Source organism: Bufo gargarizans, chromosome 2, assembly GCF_014858855.1.
Source record: "Bufo gargarizans isolate SCDJY-AF-19 chromosome 2, ASM1485885v1, whole genome shotgun sequence".
Classification (NCBI taxonomy): Eukaryota; Metazoa; Chordata; class Amphibia; order Anura; family Bufonidae; genus Bufo; species Bufo gargarizans.
In genome coordinates, this window is record NC_058081.1 from 710,038,017 (window position 1) to 710,061,403 (window position 23,387).

Genomic DNA, 23,387 nt, shown 5'->3' on the forward strand with positions numbered 1-23,387 from the left:
TAAACCTAAAATTGCTGAACAAGTACCTAGTGTACGAGAAATTTCATATGTAAACCATTAAGTCTATGATACTAAATCTGTTTCCAGAGTGTTTCATGGCATCCCTAGATCTCAGGGATGCATACTACCATGTCCCCATACATCCCAATCATCAGAGATACCCGAGAGTAGCGGTTCAGTTGGAGGACAGAATACTTCACTTACAATTTCGGGCTCTTCGCTTTAGACTAGACTATCTCAAGCCCCCAGGGTATTCTCTAAAATTGTGGTGGAAATTATGGCCCACCTGAGAGAGAGGGATCTGGTGGTCATTCCATACCTAGACGACTTCCTCCTTATCTCTCAGACGTTGGAATAGCTAATGGGGCAGATTTCATGGTTCAGAGAGACATTAGACAGATTGGGTTGGGACCTGAACCTAGAGAAGTCCAATCTTGTGCCGAGTCAGTTGTGCACCTTTTTAGGGGTGACCCTAGACTCAAGGCAGCAGATTTGTTCTCTTCCCCTTCACAAGGCTCGCCTAATCATCCCAGGTTCAGGGACTTTCCATTCGACAGTCAGTATCCCTAAGGGTAAGGGAGGCCATGTCAGTCTTGGGTCTCATGACGGCGGCTATCCCAGGAGAAGAGTGGCCGCAATTCCATTTCAGGCCTCTCCAGCTACAAATTCTGGAAGTCTGGGACAAAGATCCCTTAGGCCTCGTTCACACTTCAGTGTTTGGTCAGTGATTTCCATCAGTGATTTGTGAGCCAAAACCAGAAGAGAAGCCTCCACAGACATAACGTATAAGGGAAAGATCTGCTCCTGTTCTGTGTTTAGAGCCAGACCTGGTTTTGGCTCACGAATCACTGATGGAAATCACTGACCGAACACTGACGTGTGAATGAGGCATTATCCCTAGACTCGATTATCCATCTATCACCTCATACCCTCTCCTCCATAGATTGGTGGACCAACCTGTCAAATCTTCAGGGAGGTGTCCCGTGGCAGAGACAGGAGGTCTTATTTCTCACCTCGGATGCAAGCCCCTTCGGTTGGGGGGGCTCATATAGTCTCTTCTGCTACAGGGTCAGTGGGATCGAAAGAGTCAGGATCAGTCTCACAATTTCAGAGGGGCCCCTCCTTTATCCAGAAGTGGAGAACCTGCATTTGACTGCTTGGATGTTGAAAGGCAGATTTTGAGGACTAAGGGGCTTTCAGAAGAAGTAGTTAATACCCTTTTAGTCAGCCGTAAAACAGTCACGTCAAAGATCTACTTACGAGTTTGGAAAGCCTTTTGTGCCTTTGCAAACAGACCGGTCAATGTATTTGAAACCCCTGACTTACCTTTTAATTTTAGATTTTCTACAAGAAGGGTGGAGAAAAAAAGCTTAGACCCAGTACTCTAAAGGTGCAGGTCTCTGCTTTGAGTGCTTTATTCGAGTTCAGGCTAGCCGACCATCCATGGATAACGAGGTTTATTACAGCAGTCTCTAAATTAGCCCAGTACAGAAAATTAAAATTCCTCCTTGGGATCTAAATCTTGTCCTGTCTGCCCTTACGTCAGATCCCTTTAAGCCTATTGAACAGATCTCCATAAAAGTCCTAACATTGAAGTTGGCCTTTTTATTGCTATTACATCGGCCAGGAGAGTTAGTGAGATCTCTGCCTTCTCTATGGAAAGACCATATTTGAATATTTTGGACGATAGAGTAATTATTTCACCGGACCCTTCCTTCCTTCCAAAAGTGTCCCCTTCCTTCCATCGCTCTCAGGAAGTCATCTTGCCTTCCTTTTGCGCCTCTCCAAAAAATAAAAAAGAATCCGAATTTCACTGTTTAGATGTGAGGAGGTGTCTTTTACAGTACTTAGAAGTCACCCAAGCTTGGAGAGCTTCCTTAAAAGCTCCTTATTTCCTTTCAGGGCAGGACGAAGGGGTTGGCTGCTTCCTCACAAACTATAGCTAGATGGATAAGACAGGCTATCCTTTTAGCCTATTCCTCTAAGGAGGCTCCCCCCACCCTCAGAATTTGGGGCCCACTCTACCAGAGCTCAGGGCCGGTTCTAGGTGAAAATGGGGCCCTGGGGCGAAAAACAATAAGGCACTTGCTGACTTTAACGTCCCGTATTGTAAACAAATGCAAGTGGCAAAGCAACATGTACAAGTAAACATTTCTTTAATATTTATTATTACAATAAAGCAACATATAAGGACCAAACAGAACCAGGGCGGGCTAGTACACTGGCACTGGGACGGGTGAGATTGTGCCTGGGATAGATCCGATCCAGTTTAATCAACCAACCTACCAGACTGGGATGGATCCCGATCCAGTTTAATCAACCAACCTACCAGAGTGGAAGGTTGGTTGATTAAACTGGATTGGGATCCATCCCAGGCACCATCTCGCCCGTCCCAGTGCCAGTGTACTACTAGCCCGCCCTAGTTCTGTTTGGACAGTTGGACTGGAGAAATGCACATTTCTCCAGTCCAACTGACTCCAAACAGAACCAGGGCCGCAGGGCGGGCTAGTACACTGGGACGGGTGAGATGGTGCCTGGGATGGATCCGATCTAGTTTAATCAACCAACCTACCAGTAACTGGCCCCCCCCCAAATGCACATTTCTCCAGTCCAACTGACTCCAAACAGAACCAGGGCAGCAGGGCGGGCTAGTACACTGGTGGACTAAGTGAGTGGGATTTGGGAAACTGGGAATGGATGGATCCGATCCATCCAGTTTAATTAACAATAAGTTTAACCAACCAACCTACCAGACAGTAACTGGTCTGTTCTCTCTGTAGACTGTACTTAGTTGGAAGTGGAACTTGGTTGGCTGCCTGCCTGTCTTCTGTGGGCGGCTGGCTGCGGGCCTTCCCTGGCAGAGTCAGACTGTGGGCGGCTGCCAATGGCGCTTGCTCCTTCTTCAAGTTCTCTGCTCTGGGGGGAGGAGCCTGTGGCAACGTCAGCCAGACACGAGACGTGCCTGCCTGTGCCGTGCGTGCCGCTCCAGTCGTCTCGAATCTCTTAAAGAGACAGGCAGCGCAGGTAGAGCGGCCGCCGGTGTCCGGCGGGGTGGCCCCTCCAGACAGTTTAATTACATTACTCCAGTCTGGACCGCCCGGGACTCCTGCGGGGTTATTACACAGAGTAGAATTATAGAATAGTAGTTGCGGGCCGGCGCTGGGGGCCCAGGGGCAATTGCCCCCTTGCCTCTATGGAAGCGCCGGCCCTGCCAGAGCTGTCTCTACCTCCTGGGCGGAGAGAGCCTCTGCCTCCATTGACCAAATATGTAGGGCAGCTACCTGGAGTTCCCCTCACACTTTTTTCAGGCATTACAAACCTCAGTTACCCTCTCTGGTATTTGGACTGGTAGGTTGGTTGATTAAACTAGATCGGATCCATCCCAGGCACCATCTCACCCGTCCCAGTGTACTAGCCCGCCCTGCGGCCCTGGTTCTGTTTGGAGTCAGTTGGACTGGAGAAATGTGCATTTCTCCAGTCCAACTGTCCAAACAGAACTAGGGCGGGCTAGTAGTACACTGGCACTGGGACGGGCGAGATGGTGCCTGGGATGGATCCCAATCCAGTTTAATCAACCAACCTTCCACTCTGGTAGGTTGGTTGATTAAACTGGATCGGATCTATCCCAGGCACAATCTCACCCGTCCCAGTGCCAGTGTACTAGCCCTCCCTGGTTCTGTTTGGTCCTTATATGTTGCTTTATTGTAATAATAAATATTAAAGAAATGTTTACTTGTACATGTTGCTTTGCCACTTGCATTTGTTTACAATACGGGACGTTAAAGTCAGCAAGTGCCTTATTGTTTTTCGCCCCAGGCAAAAATTTTGCTCAAGTGGTATTGAAAAAAAAACACTCAGTTTGCGACTTTTTCACGCCACAAAGGTAGCACAGATGATAAATCCGGCCCATGGAATTTTCCACCTCTCTTCTCTGATAACACTAGACCAGGGATACTCAACCTGCAGCCCTCCAGCTGTTGTAAAACTACAACTCCCACCATGCCCTGCTGTAGGCTGTCTGGGCATGCTGGGAGTTGTAGTTTTGCAACAGCTGGAGGGCCGCAGGTTGGGCATCCCTGTCCTAGATCTCCTACTAGACTAAGCTATGGGTGGAGCTAACTGTACACATCGTGGCTACCCTAGGAACCTTGCCAGAGTTGGTTAACTCCATCACTCCCATACATTACCATACTGGGGCTACAAAGTATAAAACAACATAACAAGCAAACAAATTTGAAAGTATCCCCTGCTCTGAGGTACTGTATATGCAGTCGGGCTCACGGCCTAGTCTGTCTGGTATGGTAAGTTATGTGGAGAGCAACTTTGAGGCTAAGTTCACACTACAAAGTCAGCGGCAGGAAAACCACTACCAGATCAGCAGCAGATTACTAACTGTAAACAGGCAGGTTTTGGTGGCAGATTTGTCTACTTCCCGATTGGCTTCTATGAAACCCACAATCAGATCTGCTTCCAGTAACCTGTCACTTCTACCTTCAACCTCCACAATTTTACCCTGGAGTTTTTAACGTTAAAGTTATTGGTATTATTGTTGGTGAGTCTTGAATGTGGATTCGGCCCGTTTTCCGCTGCTGAATCGGTGGCAGATTTTAGCCGTGTGAACATACTGAACCAGAGAGGGAGATTGAGGGTATCTGTGGAGGACGTATCTAATGCAAGCCTGTTGGGAAATGCTTGGAATCAGCCTTTTAGTCTACTCGGGTTGTCCTCCCTCTCCTGCTGATGGTTTGTTACAGGGGAAGTTGTCCTATACCAGTGGGATTACGCCAGACCACAGCCATGGTTGTCTCACGTTAAGTGTCATGGGCGTAACTATAGCCGTAGCCCTTGATATGGAGCTCAGAAGTTGGTGAGGCACAATCAGGTGTAAGAACATACTACCTATTTGTGGGGAATAACAATATGGTGGCTTTTTGCTGTAATGTGGTTTTTTCATATACGGTGCTATTATATATACCGCTATTATATATACCGTATTATTGTTACTTGGGCTGCAGTTTTAAATAGGTGGGGCCTATTTATTTATTTTTTAATTTATTTATTTTATGCTATGGGGCCCTATGAATTTTGGTTATGCCCTTATTGAGGGTTGTATCTGGTGCATCCGCCTTTAGAAAAGAAAGAAGAGGGACAAATTGTGCAGTGGCAAATTTTTTTCCTCACTAGGCCACGCCTTTAACATAACTAAATACCTAATCCCAACCAGTCCCCTAAATGCCCCCACATAGTAATTATTCCCCCTTTATACCCCCTCACAGTAATATACCCAGATATGTGCCCTCTCACAGTAATATACCCAGTAAAGTGCCCCCTTCACAAGCAGGATTTTGGGGGTCTTACTCAGGTCCTTGAACAGTTGCATTATTTAATCAGGGACTATAATTTACAGGGATGCTTTATATACATTTCTTACACCCCAGAATATTTCAGGGGGTCCCTAAAGCGTGGTACATACTTTTATGGGGCGGGCGCCATACTCTGCCCCATTGTACCGGCACCCCCTCTGCTGCAGCCAGGGCATCTTCAGTAACTTCACTTGCCAGGAGTCCAGGAGAGAAGTCCTCTGTCATCTGCGAAGCCTGGACCATAAGACTCATCTCTGCTGCCGGAGAGCCGTGTACACACATCCATCCAGTGTCCGGGGACACGGAGCACTAGAGCCCGGGAGCCGGGCAGGGCTGCTGGTGGCCGCCACCAGCAGCAGCAGGATACACAGAGCTCCCGGCGGGCCCCTGCCATGCCCCCTACCCAGACCTGCAGTGTGGAGCGCCAGCAGGGGGTAGGAATGATGAAGCAGAGAGCCCGTGGACGGCTCTCTGCTTCATCATTAGAGGCAGCTGTCTCTGCTTCCTATGGAAACAGGGACATCTGCCAAAAAGCGGGACATACCGCCCCAGTACCGGGACAGCCACTAAAATCCACGACTGTTCCCCCGGATCTGGGACGGTTGGGAGGTATGTCTTGTGTTCATCAAGGAGGTTGAAACCTTACTAAGGCCTCTTTCACACAAACTATACGGATTGGCTCAGGATGCGTTCAGTTCGCACCATTTTGACTTCAGTCAGTTTTGTCTGCGATTGCATCCAGTTGTTCAGTTTTTTCTGCGCAGGAGCAATCCGTTATAATGCGTTTTTCACGCGCATGAAAAAAACCTGAAGGTTTACAAACAACATTTCCTGGCAACCATCAGTGAAAAACGCATTGCATACGTTTTTCACTGAAGACCCATTCACTTCTTTGGGGTCAGGGGCTGCGTGAGAAACGCAGAATATAGAACGTGCTGCAATTCTCACGCGACGCTGAACTGACGCGTGAAAAAAAAACCGCTATGCGTTCACTTAATGCATCGCACCCACACGGAAAATTCACTCGTGTGAAAGGGGCCTGAGAACGTTGGAAAGAAGTCTCTCTCCTTATACACAGTGTCCGCTGTGCTGTAGGGGTTTGTTTGGTTTGCTGTGCTTGCCGCCATCTGCCTTGGCTACACGTTGCGCTCAGGGGCGGATTGGCCATAGACCTTACAGGGAAATTTCCCGGTGGGCCGATGCCCATGGGCCAGCCCAAGCCAGCTCTCTACCGCTGGCCAGGTACATAATGAGCCCTTAGTGGTAATTAACGCTGTGAGAATCAGAAACTCATGTACCCCACCAGTGACCACACATGCCCTCTGTATTTAACTGCTGTGGCCCACATCTCACCTTCTAAGCCCCCTGCTCCATATCTCATACAGAGACAACTGGAGGAGGAGAGAAAATGGTATCTATTAATGGCCACAGCTTTCGGGGCAATATATTGTGTTGCTCTGTGGTATATGGCATTGCTGACCCCACCAGGGGGCCACATTTAGTTTTTTTCCAGGGCCACTTTAAGTTCCCAGTCTGCCCCTGGCAGTGCTGCCCCCTTTACAGACCTGTTGATAGACAGCGTCCGGCGTAGGTGGAGCGGCTTGCTTAGTGTTACCTGTGCTCCAGCACCCCAAACAGCTGGGCCTGCCATCTCCGTCTGCCTGGTGTGAGCTGGTAAGGAGGACCACACTGGCAGTGCCCAGTTAGGCAGTATTTGTATGGGGTCAGAGCAGTCATAGTCAAGTATTTTATTAAAAAATTGATAAAATTTTTATTTTTTTGGGGGAAGGCCGTTTGAGGCTGCTTCCTGCTGGATCTCGGACCATCAGTAATTAAGGACAGTGAGGACCTACTGGACTGATTGTGGCCATCAGTAATTAATGGGGGACAGTGAGGGGCCGCTGGACTGAGTGACCTGGGTGACAGCATGTGTATGGCTGGTAACTCACCGAAACGTCGTATTTTGCTTGTGTGTGCACTCAAGGCTTCCAATAAAACACCGGACATGCTGCTGTGATCCTAGTTTTTTTCTAGCATGTGTGTGGCTGTCACTCACTATAGTCCAGATGTTGAAAGCCTAGCAGGGCCAGGTCCCTCACAGAACTCATTCAATGTTATTTGGAACCGTTTCCAGCTGATTTCTGCTGGTTATATGTAGGGATGAGCGAACTTGTGTTTTCAAGTTCAGCGTACAAGGTTTGGGTTATTTAAGAATTCTATTATGGATTCCGCTACCACGGACCATAAGTTATGGTTCTTAGAAAACCCCAACTTTATACGCCGATATTGAAAAAAAAACACGAGTTCGCTCAATCCTAGTTATATGGTTTCGTGTTGTGGCTCATGATGACCATCTCTCAGCTCTGAAGGTAAGAAATATTGGGGACCTCTAGGCAATGATCTAGGCAATGACTAAAGGGTCTTCTGTTGTTGGGAATTTCGATTCCTCAGCCTGTCTACTCTAGGCATTGACAATCCCTTCAGTTTAGGTCCTAAATTTAAATCTTTGGTGTACCTCAGGTGTGATGTTATGGAGACGACTGTCAAAATGTGCAATTACACTTACCAGTAATTGAGTTTCCTGGAAGTCTCCATGACGGCACCCATATTTTCTTGCCTATGTCTCACTTTTGGGTATGAATATTATTAGAATTTTGCATAACTCCTGCCTCAAAGGTTCTTGGTAAATCACTGATGGTGAAGAGTAGAGAGAGGCCTCTCTGTGTGCGTTTTTCCTGTCCGATCAGTGTGGGTGATCTCAGGTGTGCTGGCATGGAGACTTCCGGGAAACCAAATCACCAGTAAGTGTAATTGCACATTTCTGTCCCTTTAAGAACCGTTCGTGCCAGTGTACAGTTTGTAAGATTGTTGCATCCTGCTAAAGAGAAATTCGCAAACCTAATGTCAAAATTGTATCAACCAACTGTGTTTATTCTAAATCTTGTGCAGTGAAGAAAGAAAAGTTGCTGAACCGGTTGTGTCTCTTCTCGTTTTGCTGCTATTCCGCTGCCCAGCTATACAATAGTCTTATTGTCCTTCATACTTTGTATCAGTCTGAACCATCTTGGTTGCTCAGACCCTTGATTGAAGTTATAATGAGGATCTGGAACAGACAAGCTTCATGTGGTTATTGAACATATGGATTGTCATTGGTCACCTTCAGATGGAGTTAGGTATGCAGTTTCATAGCAGGAACATACTGATCATAGAGCTGGAAACAGCCAGCAATTATAGTACAGCTCATTTAATGGCATCCTGTGACACCACGGGCAGAGTACAGGCTGTCATAAATGGTGCCTACCTTCTGCTGATGGATTTCAGTTATGAGATATAGTATATCCTCCGCCCGGAAAAGCCTTAACGGGAGCATTCCCACAGGTGAAGGGAGAAATTTTAGGATTGATGTTGGATTGCTATCACTGGCGGATCCAGGGGGGGGGGGGGGGCAACGGGGCACAGAAGTGAGGGCCGCCGCCCCCGAGCTGCTCAGAAGTGGAGGGCGGCGGCGGTGGGGCACAGGGAGATCAGCGCCTCCATTGTGGAAGCGCTCATCTCCATAGTCAACTGTATCGCAGTCCTCAGGACAGCAATACAGATGGATGCTGTGGCAGGGGAAGGAGAGGCATGTCCCTTCCCTGTTCCTCTGATAGGCTGCCGGCACTAGGCCGGCAGCCTATCAGAGGCCGATGCAGGTGGCGCGATGACGTCATCGCACCGCATGAGCCGTACAGTGCGGGACATAGGCCGGAAGAGGCCTGCATCGCATCGCTGACATGGTATAAGTATAAGTGTTTATTTTTTAAATATATACAATAGTTTTACTGGCACATTAGGGGGGCTCTTGTTACTGGCACATTAGGGGGGCTCTTGTTACTGGCACATTGGGGGGGCTCTTGTTACTGGCACATTGGGGGGGCTCTTGTTACTGGCACATTGGGGGGGCTCTTGTTACTGGCACATTGGGGGAGGCTCTTGTTACTGGCACATTAGGGGGGCTCTTGTTACTGGCACATTGGGGGCTCTTGTTACTGGCACATTGGGGGGGCTCTTGTTACTGGCACATTGGGGGGGCTCTTGTTACTGGCACATTGGGGGAGGCTCTTGTTACTGGCACATTGGGGGAGGCTCTTGTTACTGGCACATTCGGGCGGCTCTTGTTACTGGCACATTGGGGGGGATCTTGTTACTGGCACATTGGGGGGCGCTATTGTTACTGGCACATTGGGGGGGCTCTTGTTACTGGCACATTGGGTCAGCTATTGTTACTGGCACATTGGAGGGGCTCTTGTTACTGGCACATGGGGGGGCTATTGTTACTGGCACATTGGAGGGGCTCTTATTACTTGCACATTGAGGGAGGCTCTTGTTACTGGCACATTGGGGGAGGCTCTTGTTACTGGCACATGATTGGTGGGCACTACAGGGGCATCTACTGAGGCCACAAAGAAGGGGTATTTTATATGGGGGGCTCTGTAGGGTAGCATTTTATACTGGGATACATTATGGTGGGTACTATGGGAAAGGGGGGAGAGGAGTACTATGGGGGCATTTACTGGGGGCACTATACAGGGGTATTTTATACTGGCACATTATGGAGGCACTATGGGAACATTAGCTCAACTGGGGGCATTACAAGGGGGTATTTTTTGTCACATCAAAAGGATAATTATTTCTATTGAGGGGGGGGGCATTATGGTGGGCTTTATTACTCCCCCTTGGTATGACCTCCTAGTAGCAGCACTAGCCTCTTCCTGCTCTGCTATCCCTCCGCCCCTTCTCCAATCCTTTGATGAAATCTTAATCATTAGGATAAAACACGATATCGGCTCCGCCGAGCCCCCGGCCAAAGTGTGGAAGTGGCGTCCGAGATCCCCAAGGGCCAAGCTAAGTAACTGTAAGTTTTCATGTGAAATATGTTTGTTATACACATATAGCCTACACTGTGCCCCACAATATACAGTATACCTCTACACCGTGCCCCACAATATACAGTATACCTCTACACGTGCCACACAATATACAGTATACCGCTATCACCGTGCCACACAATATACAGTATACCTCTACACTGTGCCACACAATATACAGTATACCTCTACACTGTGCCACACAATGTACAGTATACCTCTACACTGTGCCCCACAATATACAGTATACCTCTACACTGTGCCACACAATATACAGTATACCTCTACACTGTGCCCCACAATGTACAGTATACCGCTACACTGTGCCACACAATATACAGTATACCTCTACACTGTGCCACACAATATACAGTATACCTCTACACTGTGCCCCACAATATACAGTATACCGCTACACCGTGCCACACAATGTACAGTATACCTCTACACCGTGCCCCACAATATACAGTATACCTCTACACGTGCCACACAATATACAGTATACCTCTACACTGTGCCACACAATGTACAGTATACCTCTACACTGTGCCCCACAATATACAGTATACCTCTACACTGTGCCACACAATATACAGTATACCTCTACACTGTGCCCCACAATGTACAGTATACCGCTACACTGTGCCACACAATATACAGTATACCTCTACACTGTGCCACACAATATACAGTATACCTCTACACTGTGCCACACAATATACGGTATACCGCTACACTGTGCCACACAATATACGGTATACCTCTACACTGTGCCACACAATATACGGTATACCGCTACACTGTGCCACACAATATACAGTATACCGCTACACTGTGCCCCACAATATACAGTATACCTCTACACTGTGCCACACAATATACAGTATACCGCTACGCTGTGCCACACAATGTACAGTATACCTCTACGCTGTGCCACACAATATACAGTATACCGCTACACTGTGCCACACAATATACAGTATACCTCTACACTGTGCCACACAATATACAGTATACCGCTACGCTGTGCCACACAATGTACGGTATACCTCTACACTGCGCCACACAATATACAGTATACCGCTACACTGTGCCACACAATATACAGTATACCGCTACACTGTGCCACACAATATCCAGTATACCTCTACACTGTGCCACACAATATACAGTATACCGCTACACTGTGCCACACAATATACAGTATACCTCTACACTGTGCCCCACAATATACGGTATACCTCTACACTGTGCCCCACAATAAACAGTATACCTCTACACTGTGCCCCATAATATACAGTATACCTCTACACTGTGCCACACAATATACAGTATACCTCTACACTGTGCCACACAATATACAGTATAGGGCTACAGTGTGCCACACAATGTACAGTATACCTCTACACTGTGCCACACAATATACAGTATACCGCTACACTGTGCCCCACAATATACAGTATACAGCTACACTGTGCCACACAATATACAGTATACAGCTACACTGTGCCACACAATATACAGTATACCTCTACACTGTGCCACAAAATATACAGTATACCGCTACACTGTGTCACACAATATACAGTATACCTCTACACTGTGCCACACAATATACAGTATACCGCTACACTGTGCCACACAATATACAGTATACCGCTACACTGTGCCACACAATATACAGTACACCTCTACACTGTGCCCCACAATATACAGTATACCGCTACACTGTGCCCCACAATATACAGTATACCGCTACACTGTGCCCCACAATATACAGTATACCGCTACACTGTGCCCCACAATATACAGTATACCTCTACACTGTGCCCCACAATATACAGTATACCTCTACACTGTGCCCCACAATATACAGTATACCTCTACACTGTGCCACACAATATACAGTATACCTCTACACTGTGCCACACAATATACAGTATACCTCTACACTGTGACACACAATATACAGTATACCGCTACACTGTGCCACACAATATACAGTATACCTCTACACTGTGCCACACAATATACAGTATACCTCTACACTGTGCCACACAATGTACAGTATACCTCTACACTGTGCCCCACAATATACAGTATACCTCTACACTGTGCCCCACAATATACAGTATACCTCTACACTGTGCCACACAATATACAGTATACCGCTACACTGTGCCCCACAATATACAGTATACCGCTACACTGTGCCACACAATGTACAGTATACCTCTACACTGTGCCACACAATGTACAGTATACCTCTACACTGTGCCACACAATATACAGTATACCTCTACACTGTGCCACACAATGTACAGTATACCTCTACACTGTGCCCCACAATATACAGTATACCTCTACACTGTGCCCCACAATATACAGTATACCTCTACACTGTGCTACACAATATACAGTATACCTCTACACTGTGCCCCACAATATACAGTATACCTCTGCACTGTGCCACACAATATACAGTATACCTCTACACTGTGCCACACAATATACAGTATACCTCTACACTGTACCACATAATATACAGTATACCGCTACACTGTGCCACACAATATACAGTATACCTCTACACTGTGCCACACAATATACAGTATACCTCTACACTGTGCCCCACAATATACAGTATACCTCTACACTGTGACACACAATATACAGTATACCTCTACACTGTGACACACAATATACAGTATACCTCTACACTGTGCCACACAATATACAGTATACCTCTACACTGTGCCACACAATATACAGTATACCTCTACACTGTGCCACACAATATACAGTATACCTCTACACTGTGACACACAATATACAGTATACCTCTACACTGTGACACACAATATACAGTATACCGCTACACTGTGTAGTCTGTTCTATAAGCACCATTGTTTTGTGGCGGCGGACAGAAAATAATCTGGAAGTGCCCCTCCCGAGACCAGGCTCTGGATCCGCCACTGATTGCTATTAAGTTTTCCAGTATGACTGTAAGGACCCTCCAAGCTTTCCATATCTAATACAGACCATACGACTGGTGACTCCGCTGCTTGTTTTGCTCCTCTGGTCTCTGTTCTGTCTTGTTCCATCTTGTGTGATGTTTGGAGTCAAAACAGAGAAAATCTATAAAGGGTCCAAGGACAGACTGTTCAGAGGCTCATTCTGTGCGGTCACCGGCAGAAGTCTCCACCATGGCCTGCCAGGTAAGAGAATTACAGGATAATGACACTGACACTTGGGGTACAGGATAATGACGCTGACACTTGGGGTGCAGGATAATGACACTGACGCTTGGGGTGCAGGATAATGACACTGACACTTGGGGTACAGGATAATGACACTGACACTTGGGGTACGGGATAATGACACTGACACTTGGGGTACGGGATAATGACACTGACGCTTGGGGTGCAGGATGATGACACTGACACTTGGGGTACAGGATAATGACACTGACACTTGAGGAAAGAATAATGACACTGACACTTGGGGTACAGTATAATGACACACTGACACTTGGGGTACAGGATAATGACACTGACACTTGGGGTACAGGATAATGCCACACTGACACTTGGGGTACAGGATAATGACACTGACACTTGGGGTACAGGATAATGACATTGACACTTGAGGGACAGAATAATGACACTGACACTTGGGGTACAGGATGATGACACTGACACTTGGGGGACAGGATTATGACACTGACACTTGGGGTACAGGATAATGACACGCTGACACTTGGGGTACAGGATAATGACACTGACACTTGGGGTATAGGATAATGACACTGATACTTGGGGTACAGGATAATGCCACTGACACTTGGGGTACAGGATAATGACACTGACACTTGAGGGACAGTATAATGACACTGACACTTGGGGTACAGGATAATGACACTGACACTTGGGGTACAGGATAATGACACTTGGGGGACAGGATAATGACACTGACACTTGGGGTACAGGATAATGACACTGACACTTGGGGTATAGGATAATGACACTGATACTTGGGGTACAGGATAATGCCACTGACACTTGGGGTACAGGATAATGACACTGACACTTGGGGTACAGGATAATGACACTGACACTTGGGGTACAGGATAATGACACTGATACTTGGGGTACAGGATAATGACACTGACACTTGGGGTACAGGATAATGACACTGACACTTGGGGTACAGGATAATGACACGCTGACACTTGGGGTACAGGATAATGACACTGATACTTGGGGTACAGGATAATGCCACTGACACTTGGGGTACAGGATAATGCCACTGACACTTGGGGTACAGGATAATGACACTGACACTTGGGGTACAGGATAATGACACTGACACTTGGGGTACAGGATAATGACACTGACACTTGAGGGACAGGATAATGACACTGACACTTGGGGTACAGGATAATGACACTGACACTTGGGGTACAGGATGATGACACTGACACTTGGGGTACAGGATAATGACACGCTGACACTTGGGGTACAGGATAATGACAATAACACTTGGGGTACAGGATAATGACACTGACACTTGGGGTACAGGATAATGACACAGCTGCTTCTAAGGCCACCAGGGTATTGTCATGCATGGACTCGCGGGACAGGGATGTAATATTACCACTTTGCAAAGCGCTGGTGCGGCCTGATCTGCAATACGCAGTCTAGTTCTGGGCTCCAGCACATAGAGAGGATGCACTGCAGCTGGAGAGAGTACAGAGGAGAGCGACTAAACTGAGAAGGGGAATGGAGGGTCTGAGTTATGAAGAAAGATTAAAAGAATTTCATTTAATTAGTCTTGAGAAGAGACGTCTAAGGGGGGACATGATTAACCTGTACAAATATATAAATGGGCCATACAAAAAATATGGCAAAAAGCTGTTCCATGTAAAATGCCCCTTAAAAGACAAGGGGGCGCTGCCTCCGACTGAAGAAGAAGAAAAAGTTCAGTCTCCAGAAGCGTCAAAGCTTCTTTACTGTAAGAACTGTGAATCTGTGGAATAGACGTCCTCAGGACGTGGTCACAGCAGGAACAGTGGACAGTTTCAAAAAACGTTTAGATAAATTCTTAAAAGTAGAAAATATTAATGCTTATGAAAACGTGTAGACATCTGAGTCTCACTTCCTTCTGGAATTCACGTCCCCACCTTTCCCCTGGTTGAACTTGATGGACGTATGTCTTTTTTCAACCGTATCAACTATGTGTTTATTCTAGTAGCGCTCTTCACCCTCCTCGCTGTGAAGCTGGAGGATCGTAGCAGGACCGCAAGATGCCTGACACATAAAATAAACAATAAATAAAAGAATCTTGATACCGCGCTCTATCTGTCAGTTTTAGCTGCAATGTGAATAAGCCCCCCTCACACCCTCCGTACGGACTAAGCTGTGGGATGTCACAAATCTGAGTTACCTTTACTCTAGATGTTTTTCTCCCAAGTCCTAGGTCCTTTTGGGATGTGTTTGGAGCTTTTTTGCAGGCACAGGTCAGGAGTGTCTTGAACCTGGAGACTCGCCCCGGCCGGCAGCTCGGCTCCTTTAGTTCAATCTTGTGGTTCACGCTCGTACAGAGCAGGAGTGACGTCACTACTATGACTACGGGTAGTCACTGATGCCACTAAACCCCAGCGCGTTTCGGATAGAGTCGCTATCCTTCATCAGGAATGGTTCTGGTTTAATGGTATCTGTGACTATGTATTTATCTATGTCTCTGTTCAGGTGCCCTCCTGAATTCAGCCCTATCACCGTCTTCAGTTTGGTGACGGACTGGACAATTACAAAAAAAAAATAAAACATATAAAAACTGCAACTATCGTTCTGACTGTGTCTGATAAAGAAGGCCGCACGCCTTTGAAACATGTTAGGTTTTATTACTAGAGCTTACCTGGGCTGCTTCTTCACCGGTGGGCGATGACTCTTCTTCCATTTGCTTCTCAGAATTGTGCCCGAATAAGCACAACTCTGTTTGGAGAACACTGCCCTGTTCGTTGATTGTCCTCTACCCCAAGTGTCAATGCAAAAAGAAATTACAACAAGGGAGCGCCCCTTGTTGTAATTTCTTTTTACATTAACACTTGGGGTAGAGGACAATCAACGACCCTGGGGACCGTTATGGAGTCCGCACCCGACAAGGTGGAGCGAATGCTGGTGCCTAATGCTCTACTCTCTTCTGTCCTGGGAAGTTTCTCCTCTGTAGACTCAGCACCTCCAGCATAGGCCATTGGAGGAGTGACCCTCCCGATGATGACTCTGGAGGTGCCTCCATAAGTGAGTCCATTGCGGGAATCGTGCTCCATGTGAGAGTGATCCCCTGTTCTGGACCTGCAGGAACGGACAACGTTATACTGATTTATAATGCTGTGTGCCTCTGCTTGACCTTTACTGATGCAGAATCATACTGACAGCTCTATGTCAGTATGATTCTGTAGAAGTAAGGTGAAGCAGAGGCACACAGCATTATAAATCAGTACAATGCCGTGAGCTTCTACAGGTCCAGAGCGGAGGATCACACTCACACACGGAGCAAGATGACTAGAGATGAGCTAATCTTCCAAGATTCAGTTAGTTTCGGATTTGTCAAATTTTTCAAAAAGTTCAGTTCGGGTCTGAATCTATTCGTTCTGAACCAAAGTTGCTCCAGTTGCCCTGGGAATTGTTATATAACCCACTCTAGTCCTCTAAAACACAGGAGCTTTTCATAAAAAAAAAAATCTATCTCATTTCATCAATTTTGAACGATTTTTTTTAAATTTTTCCCCTCGCCCGTCCCATCGGTCTGATACAGCGTCAGGTGTAACTGTATCTACTTTTATTGTTGCCGCCACAAACTGCGGTTATTGCTTGGCCGCAACTGACTGCAATTACCTTCTGCCTGGTGCCGACTACCGATTCCTTATGCGCTGGGCGCCGTTTTACAAGATTTGTCCAAATCGAACCAGAAAAGATTCGGGTTCGATTCTGTGCCTAAAAAATTGGAGATTTGGAACGAATCTCCGAATAGATTCGCTCATCTCTAATTCCCACAATGGACTTGCTCTTGTGAAACAGCCCTAAGTGATGTTCTGTCGCAACCTTCGGCACAGCAGCTGCTATGAAACTACAACTCCCAGCCTGCAAGCATGCTCAGATGTTCTAACTCCTATAGTAGTGACTGGAGCCCTCTGGGAGTTGTAGTTTCAGAACACCTGGAGTGCCGAAGGTGGCTGATTCCTGTTCTGTCGAGAGATCTCTGTATATACCTGTTTGTCCAGTTTGTCCGTAAAGTTAGTAAAACCAGAAAGGCACAAAAACAACTAAACTGAACACATAATATAAAACACAGTATGACACAGAAACAGGTGATTTTTGGTCATGACTCATGAGCATCGAATTCAGGATAAATGAAAATGGCACAAAAATAGCTTCTTAGTAAAAGTTGATACAAATATGACACTTTGCGGCATACAGCGGCTTCTCTTTTTTGTTTTGGAGTCCATTCACGTGGGGTGGGAGTTTTGATGTTCCTTGGTACAAAAAAGCACGATAGAAAAGTCACCGCTGCCATTATACTGGATGGTTGAACACAGTTAAGCCGTGAGGGGGCTCAATGTGACTCTGTTTCTTAACGGACCTTGTAAAACTGTAGCTGGCCCTGCTCGGGGCAATAGGACAACGGCACAATGACACTTCCTCTTGCCTCTCATTGATGTGACACAGACTGGTCTCTAGACCCTTGTTGGCCAGTCATGTTTCCTGTCACCACATAGGAATAATAGTTTAAGGTTTTAATTCTGAAGGTAAATCTGTGAACTATAAAGCTATAATTGCAATGTATTGTCCATGAAAGGAGTTCGCTCCCTCTAGTGGTAGAAGACATGAAGTGCAGACAGGTAGTGAGGATGATGATTCAGCTGTCAGACAGTCCTCAGATACCAAGACGTCTCTATCCCCGGCCAGTTCTTGAGATCTTGTTCTATGAACCCTTGTTATTGTGGATCTTACTGAAACTTTCCCAATCAGAAATGCAACGTTGTCACCTCCAAGACATCAGCCTTCAGCATATTTCATTCCTTGTTCCTTAACACTCGTCTTACAGCTTTCTGTGGATGAGTTGTTCAGTTCACAGTCCTAAATTGTATGCAAGGTCACTCATTTAGAGCATATTCTTGTTACGCTTCATAGCACAAGAGCTGTGCTTCATCCGTCCATATTTGACTGCCTGTTGCTATCACTACGGGACAATCTGTATGAGGCCCTCCACCGATCAGATGTTTGAGAAGGCACCAGCGCTCTCAGTCGCCCCACCACCTCACATGGCCGAGGATCAGCTCAGCCCAGGTGAAGTGAATGGGCCAGAACTACGATACCAAGCATGGCCATTATAGAATGTACGGCGCTGTGCTTGGTGAGCAGAGAGAAGGCTGCTTCACTACCAATGCGGCCAGGTAAGGCGATCGACTCAGGCGGCACCAGGTAGGGGCAACAGGGGGGCAGCGGAGAGCCATGGGCAATGGGCGCTTTCATTGTGTCAAAGGGGTTAGGTTAAGAAATTGGCATGGGGGGGCGTCCTTTAGTTTTTGCCTATTGCAGCAGAAAGGCTAGGTGCACCCCTGCCGGGGCCTTCTGAGACAGCTGATTGACGGGGGTCCCAGATGTCAAACCCTGACTGATCAGAGTATATGTCATCAATAGAAAAGTCTCTGAAAACCTCTTTAATGCAAGAGATGTTGAACTACAGAGTATCTACCACTAGGTGGCACTAAAGAGAAGGCTTTGGTTCTGGAGGAGAGCTAATTTGCATATTTTCCCATGGGGCATTGCCTGTAAGATTTCATCTCCTCAATCAGAACCAGTACCCCCCAGAACATTGACGAAACTGAAGATTGAAGCTCTGATCTAAAGAAATGCAGCCCAGAAACCTGATCTGTTCTTAGACTGCTGTGTAATCTCAGGGTTTCGCAAGAGTTTGAGATGAGGCGGTTGTCAGGATTATGCCGGCATGAAATGTAAGAAGGGACAGGGGTAATATAAGTCCCTGTGCTACCACAGTGTCCCGATGCCTGCTATCAATCAGCTGTGAAAGAATATCCCAACCCCTCCCCCGCTGCGAATATCCATCATAGGTCTCATACCTGAGCTGTACAATCTATGAGTATTAATAATTATGACATACATTAATATCTCCTTTTTGCCTCTTTTCAGGGTGTCTGGTGCTGTCTGGTGATTCTCAGTGCATTTCTGTTTGCAGGTAGGAAAATGGCCATCTTCACATTTTACTATTTTAAAGTTTGCTTAGCGCCACCTAGTAGTCATCAGTGGAACAGCTGATTTTTTGTTCTTTCCTATTTGAGTTTGAAAGGGATTGTCCCCTTAGAAAAACGTATTCCTTATCCACAGGATAGGGAATAAGTGTCTGATCTGCGGGGCGGCGCGGGGCGGGGCGGTGGGGGTCTCCGAATGCTGGGGTCCATGCTGATGGCTTGAATGAAGTGACAGCCACGCATGCACACTGCCACTCCATCGGAGTTGTTGTACGTCCCTGGGATGGGACACCTCTCCTATCCTGTGGATAGATGATAAGTTGTCTCATTGCGATACCCGCTTTAAAACAGGATCCTCATTTCTTGACCAGAATGGGCATCACTGGAGGACCTGTCCCGTCCTGCATTACACAGACAGCTCATTGATGTGAATGGACTCTGTGTAATGCTTCATGTCTCCTGCGAAGGGGCTGCAGGGAAACTAAACACTTAGGGCTCATGCACACGACAGTATTTTGCGTTCAGTATACTGGCCTTTTTTTTAGTTCAGTATGCGGAACATATACTGAACCATTTATTTCAATGGTTCAGCAAAAAAAACAAGTGTCTCCGTGTGCATTCCGTTTCAGTATTTCCGTACTGTGAAAAGATAGAACATGTCCTATTCTTGTCCGCCAATCACGGTGCTTGGCTCCATTCAAGTCAATGGGTCCGCAAAAAAAAACGGAACACATACGGAAATGCATCCGTATGTCTTCTGTATCTGTTCCGTTTTTGCAGAACCATCTATTGAAAATGTTATGCCCTGCCCAATTTTTTCTATCTAATTACTGTTCAATGTATATGGCAGATGGAAAAACGGAAAGGAAACGGAAACAAAAAACAGAACAACAGGTCTGTAAAAAAAAGGGTCATAAAACACTGAAAAAGCCATACGTTCGTGTGCATGAGCCCTTACTGACAGGTTTCCCTACAGATCACAGCTGATTGCTGTGGGACCATTGGTGATCACCTTAGGGTCCATTCACACGTCTGCAATTTCGTTCGGTATTTTACGGAACGGAATTGCGGACCTATTCACTTCCCAGATGTTCTGCCCAGACATGGAATTGCGGACCCGCACTTCCCGGTCCGCAATTGCGTTCCCGAAAAAAATAGAACATGTCTTATTCTTGTCCGCAACTGCGGACAAGAATAGGCATATTCTATTAGTGCCGTTAATGTGCGGTCCGCAAAATGTGGAACACACATTGCCGCTGTCTATGTTTAGCGGATCCGCAAAACACGTTGCGGACGTGTGAATGGAGCCTTATTATGAAGGGTCCCTTTATCAAGCGGTGGATTGTCCAGTAGATAAATGACGGATGACTGTAAGCTCACGTTCTGTATAATCAATGGCCTGGCTAATTCTCTGACTCACTACCACCCCCACAGGTTGTGCAGCAGAACAAGATCGGTTTCACTATGGTGAGTCATTTTGCCATTAAACAGCTACTCTATCAACAACATCAGGTACCTACCACCAAAGTGTTCCTCCTCCCACTGTATCCGGTGGGCAGCTGGTCTGGGCGAATCTACTTACTATTTTGCCTTGGCCAGAATACACAGACTCAGAATACACTTCATAATTTGTGTCTGACAACCAAGTTGTCAATGGTCTGCATTTGCCTTCATGAGTAATAGATGGGTCCTGCTCTCTTCTCAGATTATATGAGGCTCCGGATGGGAGGTCTGATCTTTGCTGGTGTCATGCTGACCATTGGGGTTATTGTCCTGCTGAGTAAGTAGCATCAGCTATGTGGTAACTATATAGATATATTTACAGTACACACATCCATAGACATATGTACAGTAAATATATATACAGTACACACATCCATAGACATATGTACAGAAAATATATACACATACAGTATTGTGGTAAAGTGTATGGAAAAGTCTTGGAAGGGGTGTATATCTCACCCAGGTTTCTCTACTGGGTGAGCTAAGTAAAATCCAGAAAAGCTTGGTTTCAGCAATGTGTAGGCTGCTGACACAGTTTTGTTAAAAGTTCAAGGGCTGGATTTTATTTGGACTTGGAAGGTAGGTTTGGTAGTGGGACCTCCCCAGTCCGCCTCCATTCCAGGGCAGGTTTTCCTCTAGCGTGAGGGATCCCCAGGGGTAGCCAGCTGGGATCGTTGGGGGAAATAAAGCACAGCACATCCCAGGCTGTCAATATGGGAAAGTTATGCCTGGAAGAAATCTAGGAAGCTGGCTGTCCTTGCTGGCTAGGTGTGTGAACTGCACTCAATAGCTGAGCTAGAAACTAATCTGTATTAGTTAGAGCCCAGACGGGCAGGAGTTTATCTTGCTTGGCTTTTGTTTTGTGGTGCTGGGACTTCACCGTACCTAGTGAATTATAACTGGGTTTGCCTGTAAATTGCCGGAGTGTCATAAAATAAAGCATCAATTTGGACTTTAATCCAAACGAATCTGTCGCCGCCGCCCCCTGCTTGAGAGAGCAGCCCCTTACAGTATATATACAGTACATTATATATACGCATATATACAGTACATTACACATATACACACATACATACTATGCTCTTAATTTTCTGTTTGTTTTTCAGCTGATTTTAACCTATGCAAAAAGAAGAAAAAGGAGCCATGTAAAGTAAGTGATGCCCCCTCCCACCATCATCCATGGACTTCATATAAAATGTTACTTTCTCTTTTATTTAACACTCTCTCCCCCCCCCCCCTTCCTTTTTTTTTTCTTCTCCTTCTTGGAATAGCCTGCATTACAGGCAGAAATCTGAATGCAGCTTTGGATGTGAATGGAGTATAAAACACACAATATAAAGTCTTGAGGACTGACTGAAACCTGAGAACCTTCTAACAGATGTTCACAGCACCACTAGGCACTAAATTGTCCTTATCTGCAGGCGGCAAGAGAAAGTTAAAGACACACTCAGTGCTGGACTTGGATCACTTGCTCCTTGGATCCCTCACTTTTAAGTGTTTTGGAAGGAATGTGATGCCCAGGACTATAATATAATAAATTTTATATATATATATATATATATATACACACACACTCTATGTAATTATATTGGATGTACTGGGTATTTATATTGACTCTTGGCATGAGGTCTATTTCATAAGCTACATATACAGTAAATATTTGCAGAAATGTTTACACTGCTGAAGGCGTGAGAACTTTTGCACTTTTGCATACTGCTACAGAAAAAAAAATGAAATTGTGCAGTGGCACCTGGGGCTCATCAATGGTACTACTGCAAAAAACATATAAGTTTTGCCACCTAGTGGTCATTAGTGGTAGTGTTTCAAAGAAATGTCTAAAGCCACCTGTGCCATCTGGTGGCCTTTAGCATTATTTTGCTTGGAATCACCTTTCTGCTTTTGTGTTTTTTTGTGTTTTTTTTATTGGGGGGGGGGGGGGGGGTACACTTTAGGGGATATACAGGGCTTGATTGATGATTCCCATTTTGTGAATAAAATGCTTCTGATAATGTCACCCTTTTGTTGAGAGAACTACAGTAAATTCTTAGTTTATAAATGTGCCTATTCCTATTGTAAGACATGAGGACACTGCCCTCTGGTGGAAAAATTACTCCTATTGCAAAAGAGGTTGGGATACAAACTATTCAAACAGTGGTAGCGACTTCATATCATGTGACTAACCAAGAGCTACTTGACCAATAAGACTTGACATGGAACAGTTACCCCGTGTTTTTTTTAATTTTTTTATTGCTTAGTCCGTGTGACTGGATGTAATAAGCTGGATTCATGTACCTGGTTTACACTGGTTTCTTTTTCGGCTATGACAGGTTCTCCTCATTCACA

The 23,387-nt window shown here is 46.1% G+C and overlaps 1 protein-coding gene across 1 annotated transcript; it reads left to right on the plus strand.

Annotated features, from left to right (window-relative positions):
• Nucleotides 1-13,362: 13,362 nt before the first annotated feature.
• LOC122927076 (sodium/potassium-transporting ATPase subunit gamma-like) lies at nt 13,363-22,923 on the plus strand. The gene is made up of 6 exons (XM_044278648.1): nt 13,363-13,488; nt 19,483-19,528; nt 20,976-21,008; nt 21,247-21,321; nt 22,151-22,194; nt 22,316-22,923. Exons 1-6 carry the CDS (start codon nt 13,477-13,479, stop codon nt 22,337-22,339), a joined length of 234 nt encoding a protein of 77 aa, XP_044134583.1. The 5' UTR covers nt 13,363-13,476; the 3' UTR covers nt 22,340-22,923.
• Nucleotides 22,924-23,387: the final 464 nt, after the last annotated feature.

What these genes read in the sequence shown, in the direction of transcription:
- LOC122927076 (XM_044278648.1), top strand. An exon ending in ACAAGATCGGTTTCACTATG is followed by an intron (nt 21,009 to 21,246) that starts GTGAGTCATTTT and finishes CTCTCTTCTCAG; the next exon opens with ATTATATGAGGCTCCGGATG. An exon ending in TGGGGTTATTGTCCTGCTGA is followed by an intron (nt 21,322 to 22,150) that starts GTAAGTAGCATC and finishes TTTGTTTTTCAG; the next exon opens with CTGATTTTAACCTATGCAAA.